The sequence below is a fragment of the Strongylocentrotus purpuratus genome, unplaced genomic scaffold (genome assembly GCF_000002235.5).
Source record: "Strongylocentrotus purpuratus isolate Spur 01 unplaced genomic scaffold, Spur_5.0 spur5_scaffold_17, whole genome shotgun sequence".
NCBI classification, from domain to species: Eukaryota; Metazoa; Echinodermata; class Echinoidea; order Camarodonta; family Strongylocentrotidae; genus Strongylocentrotus; species Strongylocentrotus purpuratus.
Window position 1 is genome coordinate 26,980,110 of NW_022145602.1, and position 10,533 is coordinate 26,990,642.

Below are 10,533 nucleotides of genomic sequence, written 5' to 3' on the forward strand. Positions count from 1 at the left end.
TTCAATGGTTAATGTCCATCGCACACATTTTTCACATGATGTCGTACTAAGATCGTATTTTGAGCATAATTCTGAATATCATAATGGTGAATGTCCATTGCATATATATTTCACATGATGTTAAACTGAGATCAGTCTTTTGTGCATAAGTCTGCACATCGTAATGGTTAATATCCAAAGCAAATACATTTCAGGTAATTTCATACTGAGATTTGATTTTCGTGCATAAGTCTGCACATCATATTGGTCAATATCCATTGCATATATATTTCATGTAATTTAATAATGAGATCGGCCTTTTTTGCATAAGTCTGCACATAATGACGGTGATGGTCCAATGTACAAATATGTTTCATATGATATCATACTTATATTCGATTTTGTACATAAGTTTGCTCATTTCAATTGTTAATATCCATTGCATAAATGTTTCAAATGATGTCATAGTGAGTTAGGACTTTTGTGCATCAGTTTGCATATGATTTTGGTGAATATCCATTGCATATATATTTCATGTAATTTCCTACTGAGAATGGAATTTTTTTAAACACAAGTCTGCGCATTTCAATGGTTAATGTCCATCGCACACATTTTTCACATGATGTCGTACTAAGATCGTATTTTGAGCATAATTCTGAATATCATAATGGTGAATGTCCATTGCATATATATTTCATATGATGTTAAACTGAGATCAGTCTTTTGTGCATAAGTCTGCACATCGTAATGGTTAATATCCAAAGCAAATACATTTCAGGTAATTTCATACTGAGATTTGATTTTCGTGCATAAGTCTGCACATCATATTGGTCAATATCCATTGCATATATATTTCATGTAATTTAATAATGAGATCGGCCTTTTTTGCATAAGTCTGCACATAATGACGGTGATGGTCCAATGTACAAACATGTTTCATATGATATCATACTTATATTCGATTTTGTACATAGGTTTGCTCATTTCAATTGTTAATATCCATTGCATAAATGTTTCAAATGATGTCATAGTGAGTTAGGACTTTTGTGCATCAGTTTGCATATGATTTTGGTGAATATCCATTGCATATATATTTCATGTAATTTCCTACTGAGAATGGAATATTTTTAACACAAGTCTGCGCATTTCAATGGTTAATGTCCATCGCACACATTTTTCACATGATGTCGTACTAAGATCATATTTTGAGCATAATTCTGAATATCATAATGGTGAATGTCCATTGCATATATATTTCATATGATGTTAAACTGAGATCAGTCTTTTGTGCATTAGTCTGCACATCGTAATGGTTAATATCCAAAGCAAATACATTTCAGGTAATTTCATACTGAGATTTGATTTTCGTGCATAAGTCTGCACATCATATTGGTCAATATCCATTGCATATATATTTCATGTAATTTAATAATGAGATCGGCCTTTTTTGCATAAGTCTGCACATAATGACGGTGATGGTCCAATGTACAAACATGTTTCATATGATATCATACTTATATTCGATTTTGTACATAAGTTTGCTCAATTCAATTGTTAATATCCATTGCATAAATGTTTCAAATGATGTCATAGTGAGTTAGGACTTTTGTGCATCAGTTTGCATAAGATTTTGGTGAATATCCATTGCATATATATTTCATGTAATTTCCTACTGAGAATGGAATTTTGTTGAACATACGTCTGCGCATTTCAATGGTTAATGTCCATTGCACACATTTTTCACATAATGTCGTACTAAAATCGGATTTTGAGCATAATTCCGAATATCATAATGGTGAATGTCCGTTGCATATACTTTTCAAAAGATATTAAACTGAGATCAGTCTTTTGTGCATAAGTCTGCACATCGAAATGGTTATTATCCAAAGCAAATACATTTCATGTAATTTCATAATGAGATTTGATTTTCATGCATAAGTCTGCACATCATATTGGTGAATATCCATTGCATATATATTTTATGTAATTTTATATTGAGATCGGTCTTTTTTGCATAAGTCTGCACATAATGACGGCGATGGTCCAATGTACAAACATGTTTTATATGATAAAATACTGATATTTGATTTTTGCACATAAGTTTGCACATTTCAAATGTTAGTATCCATTGCATAAATGTTTCAAATGATGTCATACTGAGTTCGGATTTTTTGTGCATAATTCTAAACATCATAATGGTAATAGTCCAATTCACATATATATGTTTCATTCGATATCATACTGAGATTGGGTTTTTGTGCATAACTCGTCACATTACAATGATAAATTTCCACTCCGTTAATATTTCATGTTATATCAAACTTAAATTCGATGTTTGCTCAAGTCTACACATTATAATGGTTAATGTCCATTTCATGTAAAAAAATAAAAAAATTAAACAATAATAATTTGTTCTTATATTGCGCTTTTCAGGACTTCAGGCCCTCTCAAAGTGCATTTTGTTTGTGCATAAGTCTGCCAATCATAATGGTGATAATTCAATGCGTATATATTTTGCATGTAATATCATTCTAAGTTTGTTTCTTTCTAAATAAGTCTGCACATTGCAGTGGTAAATGGCAGTTGCATATATTTTAAGTGATATTATACTGAGAGTGGATTTTGAGTTTAAGTCTGCATAGCATTATAGTGAGTATTTATTGTATACAATTTTCATGCAATTTCATACTGAGTTTGGCATTTTTGGGATTAAGTCTACGCATTATAATGGTAAATGTTACTTAAATATTTCATTTCATATCATACTGAGATTGAATTTTCGTGCATAAGTCTGCAGATCTTACCGGTGAATGTCCATTGCTTATATATTAAAATATGATACATGTAACTGAAATTGAATTATTATGCATAAATCTCCACATTTGTTTATATTGTTTTCATTCTATCAGTTGTAGCCCCCCCCCCCCCGGCGCTCAAGGGGGGGGGGGGGGGCTTTGATTTGTCTTTTTAAAAGGTTAAATTAACTTTACCATCTTATTTTTTAAACCTTTTTTCTTTGCGGGGGAGGGGGGTCGGGCCCGTAGGCATTTAAAACAAATCATTCATGTCAATCCTTCAATTAACCTAGCCTGTTATACTATGAAGCAAAAGAAATATTCTTCAACAGTCAAATCTAGAGTTAAGTTTCTCTTTATTTACAGCACATAGATAAATATACACATATACGGGGGGTGTGATTTTTTAAGCATGAACATACATTGCAACTGCAAACTACAAGAAATCTATTTTAATCAAGTAAATTTAAATAACCATGGAAATATAGAACCGTATAGTAGTACTATTAAAGTTAAACCACAGTATTTGAAAAAAGCTATGGTTCGAATGTTAAACAACCAGTTTTTAGTTTTTCCTGCTAAAAGCCAAAAGGGCATTTATCCATGTTATCCCTTACCGCAGAGTTAACATCCGTTGGGCTATAAACAGACTGTATTATCATGGTCAAGATCAAAACAATTATGAATCTTACGAGAATTCTTGAGAAGTAGGAGAAAAAGTCGAAAACAATAATTTGTTGAGGGATTTTGCAAAAATGCAGGCAATTCAGAACATGTTTTGTGAGGTATGCTGTACACTCAAAAGCACACCATCTGTTCAGAGCCAGAAGGACATTACATGTAACTCTGTTAAAGTATATGAGTTAATGCCCTTTTGACTCCAAACAGACTATACATACAAATGTAAGAATCTTCAACAGATCTACCTATTGACCAGAATAACTTATACATTTTACCAGTTTACCAATCTTATCTTTCTCAAGTTCATGATGTCCAATAAGCAATTATTTTGGCTTATTTGTGTGATTCATTAAAACATTTAGATCCATGTTATATTCCAAAAATACTTTTAAAAATACTAAATAATGATGTTTGCTGTTGAATCTTAGGACGGATTGAATGTTAATAAATGCTTAAATCTGCCCTTTTATTCTCAAATAATACAAATCAAATATCGCCCAGTTTAAAGGACTATTCAAGTATTATGAAGCAAATATTGTTCACTGACACACAAAGCAAAATCTGTAGAAATTACATAGGATAAGAGCACCGCCTAGTAACAGCCCCTGTACATGTAATTCAACGAAGGGGAACAATAAGTTTAAAAGTGCATTGACCTAACCAACCAATCAGGACCCTTAAAAACCAACGTATAATTCACCAGGTGAGATTCTGTATCCTGTACACACTGTAGACAATCATTTCACAGCATAAACAAATTTACATCAAGCATGCAAAGATAAAAACATCAAATTGAATCTTTTTAGGTCAAAGATGAAAAGTATTATCATAAATTGTACACACAAAAAATGAATTATGCAACATGTTGTAATTTATGCTCAAAAGCATTGCATCAAGAAACCATGTATGTGTATTATAATTACAATTAGATGTATCAAAATTGATCTAATGCTCGTGTTTCTCAAAGTTAATGAAAATATGACATGTCAAAAAGGGGCGATGCGTATCTTCTTTGATTAAAATCACATATAGTGTAAACAGGTGTATATGTGCACATCTCGGTATATACTTGCACATCTCAGTGTATTAGTTCTAGTATAGTGTATATTTGTACTACCAAATCACTACTCTCAACTAGCTACTGGCACATTACAAAAAACATATATTGTGTCATACACAAGAACTGTGAGATTTCTGCTTGTTCATACCCCCATATTTGTTCATATATATTCGATCAAACAGCAATACTTCTTCACACAACATGCATGTAAATATCTTACAAATAGAAAAATGCTTTGGACAAATCGATTATATTGCATGAATAATGTCATCGAGCGAATATTTACACGTTGGACGGATAAATATAAAATATTTGAAGCAGCACTTTTCTAAAAGTTACAAGGCAATATATTTATTCATATTTGTACAAAATTTAATACAACTCTGAAGAAAAAAATAAAGCATTATCTTGTAATGACACAGTGCATCAAAAAGAATCGTTTGGTGATATGCAATAATACCCTCAAAATTACATGAATATTTCTGAATCGAAAACTTGTATATATCTGCATGAAAGAAATAAAATATTTCCTAGTAAATGAAAGCCATTGATCTGGACGGAATGGTTTAAGAGAAAGCACAATTGAATATTCAACTCAAGTATATATTTTGATCAAGGATCAAATTGTGTTTACATCAAATATATATAAGAACATTAGTGCTAAAATATAGCTTCTTTCTGCCTCCTTATTAAAGTGTGTGACTGCACATGGAAGAATGATTAGAAAGAGCACTTATTTTGGTGGTATAAACTATAGTTAAGGCATATAATTACTTATCTTTGTAACACTAGAACAATATTAAGGCCGAAAATGCTGAATGCAAGAGCACCATTCCACCTTTGGTTCGAGAATATCGGTAACACATTTGTTCATATTCTATTTTAATCTCACTCAAATGTATATCTAACTCAACATCTCAAGAAAGATATACACATCTTAGCTAAATTTGTTCGGCACAGTGTATACGTAAGTACCAATTGTTCATTCAAGAATAAGGCTAAATGTGAACACACTTTCCTTTATGATGTAATTATGTTTTAAAAACTCGTGTTCAATCTTGATCGTAAAAAAATAATTGTATTTAATGCTTAACACGTCAAACAAACTAGAAATTTGTCTGTACTATGTTAATCGCCTCTCTGTTTTCACGCAGCTTTGTACATGCAACGTTATTACAGTTTGATCTTTTCTAACCCGCATCATATCAGGAGGATAATGCTGCCCTCTGTTGCTGAAGCTCAAGTCTAGAGCACGCACCCTTTCAGTAATTAAAATAGGAACGAGTATAGGACATAGAAGTAAACCATATATACAAAACATTTTCAACATCTACGTAAGCAAGTAAGTGAAAATGTATTTAGTTGGTAATTCACCTTTACCCTCGCCTGGACCTAGGGCCTAACCCTGAGACTACTCTAACCCCTAACCCTGACCCTAAACCTAACCCTAAAACAAATTCATGGTTAAGACGATGATGGGGCTTCCCGCAATTAAACCCTTCAATAAAATTGGTCAGTCTCTTTATTTTTTGTGCGCTACAACAGAAACTAAAGACAAGCGAAGCCATAAGATGATTCCTTACACCGCATCGATCGTTATTCAGCCTAAAAAGGGGAGAAGAGCTTTGTGCTTTAGTTCCGTCCTATATATTAATAACTATTGTACGCTAGCAGCATCTGCATCATCCTTCTTTAACAAAGTATATCATATTGTACATATTTTCAAATGTATTGGTGATATTAACTAGCCTGTCTTGATGAATAGAGGGAGCTATACAGAAATATGATTTACAGTTATATCAGTGCAGCACTTCCAGTCTCAACAGCTCTCTACATACTAGTGATCTAAAAACTGAACTTAAATAAATAATCATAAATATGTGATGATGAGGTGAAATAGATACATACTTCTAAGTATGGCTGCATCACTGAAGCACTTAACAGTAATGAGGCCATGACAAGTACTGGTGTATATATTTTTTCCAAGAAAACCAAATTCATATAATAGGATGGTTGATCAATCACACATAAATCTTGCGACACATTTATACTGATTTCAATCATTTATTTTATATCTTTTCTGCATAAACTGCAAGAATGTCTTTAATAGAGTGAAGAGGGAGGCTTACCGGTCAATATTTACAATGCAATTAGCCACCACACAAAAACAAAACAAATTCTTCTTGTTGTAATCTCATTTTCTCTCATATTTGTTGTTTTTTGAGAGAAAAGTTAGGTGAGCGCAGTATACAAAAAGTTTGGAATGTCTGGTTTCTTGCGCTCACTTCAAGAAAGCTCTCAGCATATGGATCTATGTCTCTCTTTTCTTCTTTTCATGCGAGGCAGCTCTCCTTTTTTCCGACTCACCCTTTCTTGCGTGCACTCCAAGAAAGTTCAAAGAAAATACTTCCAATATCTACCCTAAGAAATCTTGTAGGAAATATTCAAGTTTTTATCTTTCCTTTGTTTCTTACATCTACTGCAAGAAATTTCTCAGAAAAGTATTAAAACTTTAGAGTTCAGTCTTTTGTTCTTCACTATTACTGCAAGAAAGCTCTAAGGAAATCATTATAGGGGACTCTGCCTTCGAGGGATTTATCGTAGTATGTCGTCAATTGATAGAACTCCTCCTCGGACAGATTGATGCTGAACTGACGGAGCGTGTCGCGGAACCGGTTTGTCGTGATGACGCCCTCTGCTGTCGGGTCGAGGAGGCGGAAGGTGCGTCGCATCTTCTTCCAGTTGTTTGTGATGGTGTCGCGTATTCGCAGCATCGCCTCAAGCATGGCACCGGACATCCGGCTTCCAGGTTTGATCTGTGGGTGCAAACAAATAGAATATTAAATATCAGGCAGGGTTATTCTTGGCTATCTTTACTTTATTTCAAGGTTTCAAGGTTTCTTTTATTTTCCACATAATATAACATAATAAAATTAAAATGAAATACATACAATCCCACAGACATAAATAATAATAATAATAATAATAGGCATTTCTATAGCGCCGTCTATCTAGAAAATCTATTCCGAGGCGCATTTATTGTTACCCCGGCTTTAATAGCCTAGCTGCCTTTACAGCGCTCCAGCATTTCAAGGAATTAGTTCCTGCCAGGTACCCAATTACCTCACCTGGGTCGAGTGTGGCAAATGAAGATTAATGCCTTGCCAAAGGACATTAGTGCTGTGTCAGGGATCGAACCACGACCTTCAGATTTCAAGTTTAAGTGCTTAAACTACTCGACTATGACACATTGCCACGATACCTTTTCAGTAATGTAATTCCAAAGACATTCAATTGTAAGGATAAATAACTTACTACAATCTTAGACTGGTGTATCTTCTCTCTGCTGAGTAGGGACCTTTGTTCCGGTTCCTCGTTGATCTTCTTCAGGTTCAACATGAAGTGCTTCAAGAACTCAAGGTAGGAAAACCTGATGGAATACGGAATCGAATTGAGAGAAATAAAAGTGAATCCAATAGAAGTGGTATATATATATAGATAAAGGTTAGAACTCAGAGCTCGTTTTTTGTTCGATACTTTTTTAAAGTAAAACTTTTACTTAGCATTTGGCTTAGCTGAGTGAAATGTCTTAACTTGTACTCAGATCACATTTAATCAATTTGCTTTCGCAAGCCAACTTCAGAGCAAAATATTAACTGATAAACATGTGACATCACATAGTCAATTTACGAGTCGCATTAAATGCACGCTAACCATAAGCCTGCCAATCAATGCTTCAAAAATATTTGGCTGAAATCTCCTCAGGAGCTGTCTTAAAATTAGGGTAAACTACTTAGCCAAAAGCATCAAATCAAAACTGACGAATTTTATCTAAGCAGAAAACTTAGTGAAAATACTCCTATTTCTGACTTAGGTTTTGAATTGAATACTGACCCAGAAGTACAAAAGCTAACTTACTTTCCGTTTTCTTTGAGATCAAACTTTGTCATGAGTCTATTGAAGTCATCGAAGGATATGGTCACGTTGAATTGTGTCATGATATCTGAGATAAAAACATGAAAGAAGGATCTTTAGAAATTTCACCAAAACTCTATATAGAAAAACCACACACATGTATACATGTATATATCAATCATGTTATCCAATGAATTCAATTACAACAATTATCATCCTTACCTCGGAAAGCTTGGACGTCGACCTCGCCCGAGTTGTCCAGATCGTGGAGCTTGCAGAGGCGGTGGACCTCTTGCCAGTGCCTCTGGATCTGCTTCCTCAGCCTCTGCTCCGCGTTCTCTGCGTTGACCAGAGGGGTCATGGACCTACGACCTGCAGGAGTGTAGGACTGCATGGTGATGGAATGAGAGAAGAGGAATAGAATTAAGATTAGAATGCGTTCAGCATCCTACGACAGCTGAGTTAAAGCCAGGGTAATAATACATGTTGTTCTTTGTAGGCGCCTAATTGAGCATCCCCTGGTAAACTTAAAGCAAGGGTAATTATATGATATTGGATGGCTTTGAGTGTGATACAAGAATATATTGCTCAAGCTATGACAATATTGAACGAGTCGGAAACACATGTCCAATATTGTCATTGCGAGAGCAATATATTCTTTTATCACAAGTAAACAAAGCTATATATTATTATTATTGTTATATTTTTTAAGCTGACTAGCGAAATAATAACATTTGACTTTAAGATATGGCGTTGTTTTTGATTGATATTGATATCGATAGTTGAAATTCCCGGATGACTGAGCAATACGATAACAATATTGATCAGTCATCCAGGTACTGGATTAAAGATATTGAATAACTGATTTCTTGTACCACTTGGAGGCCTTATGCAGATAATAATAATACATGTTGTTCTTTGTAGGCGACTTGAGCATCCCCTGGTATGAATATGTCCGCAATACATTGATGTGCGTTTTTTCATTATTATCATTAATAGGATGCACTTATTATCAAAATTTAATAGCTGCTTCAGTGGATCATTGACCATTGCAGTATACACAAACAACAGTGAAACAATAATAAAACAATGAATGGGTGAAAATAGAGGTCTCATTTATCACCTGATCCAAAATCAAGATTTTCCATGTCACTTTTTAAACTTTTTTCTGGTATATACCATACGATCTCTTTTAAAGTCACGTTTAAATCAGAGATAAGTTATGTAGCTTTTTGCGCAAATGACAGAGAGAAAAAGAGAGTGTGTGTGTGTGAGAGAGAGAGAGAGAGAGCCAGAGAGAGAGAGAGGGGGAGATAGAGAGAGACTTTTTATGAGGGGGATGGGGTATATGGAGACAAAGAGAGGTGAAATATAGAGGGGTGGGGGGGGGGGGGGAGGTGAAAACAGATTGGGGGTGGGACAGTGGGATAGTATATGAGAGAGAAAGACAGACAGACTGACTTACCATACGGCTCAAGGGTGTCATGGGAACAAGAGGAGTTCCTAGTCCTTTCATCACAGATCCAGGTCTATTACCTTTGGCCTGGGACCAGCTCTCATCCCTCCCTGGAACACATCATCTTCCCATTCAGCGTATTCCTTCAAGAAGGCTCTGTAGTCCAGGTTCCCATAAGGATTCAACTCAAAAGAGGACCAGAGAGTGTTGAACTGTAGAAAGGTGAGCAACAAGGAAAAGAATAATAATAAGAAGAATATTGGATATTTATATAGCGCACATATATCCACCATGTATGGTTCTCAAGTCACTCCAACTATTACCCTGGCTCTGCTAGGCAGCTAATTCTGGTACTCACAACATTCAAGTAATTCCTTCCTACCGGTACCCATTCAACACCTGGGTGGAGAGTGGCAAATATCAATATCTTGCCAAAGGACATTAGTGCCGTGGCCGGACTCGAACCACAGGCCTTGTTATCCATAGTCCGATGACTTATCCACTAGACCACAACATGTCAACGATATGTCCACATAGAATGTAATTCATCTTTCCTCAAGTTTGACAGAAGGGATGAAAGCTGTATGTCTACCTGTTGCATATTATGATAAACATATACAATTTATCAAACCTATACAGAAAGACCT

The 10,533-nt window shown here is 34.7% G+C and overlaps 1 protein-coding gene across 1 annotated transcript; it reads right to left on the bottom strand.

The window, feature by feature from the left end:
• Nucleotides 1-7,010: 7,010 nt before the first annotated feature.
• LOC100891066 (EF-hand calcium-binding domain-containing protein 6) lies at nucleotides 7,011-10,105 on the bottom strand. The gene is made up of 5 exons (XM_003728923.3): nucleotides 9,896-10,105; nucleotides 8,653-8,818; nucleotides 8,434-8,518; nucleotides 7,831-7,945; nucleotides 7,011-7,331 (listed from the first exon to the last, which is right to left on the bottom strand). The coding sequence occupies exons 1-5, from the start codon at nucleotides 9,944-9,946 to the stop codon at nucleotides 7,056-7,058; spliced, it is 693 nt and encodes a 230-aa protein (XP_003728971.3). The 5' UTR covers nucleotides 9,947-10,105; the 3' UTR covers nucleotides 7,011-7,055.
• Between the last annotated feature and the right edge of the window lie 428 nt (nucleotides 10,106-10,533).

Excerpts from the sequence above, each read along its gene's own strand:
- LOC100891066 (XM_003728923.3), bottom strand. The coding sequence starts at position 9,946 with ATGAAAGGACTAGGAACTCCTCTTGTTCCCATGACACCCTTGAGCCGT. Across the intron at positions 8,819-9,895 it reads TGACACCCTTGAGCCGTATG|TCCTACACTCCTGCAGGTCG; the intron begins GTAAGTCAGTCT and ends ATCACCATGCAG. Across the intron at positions 8,519-8,652 it reads CGACGTCCAAGCTTTCCGAG|ATATCATGACACAATTCAAC; the intron begins GTAAGGATGATA and ends TTTTTATCTCAG.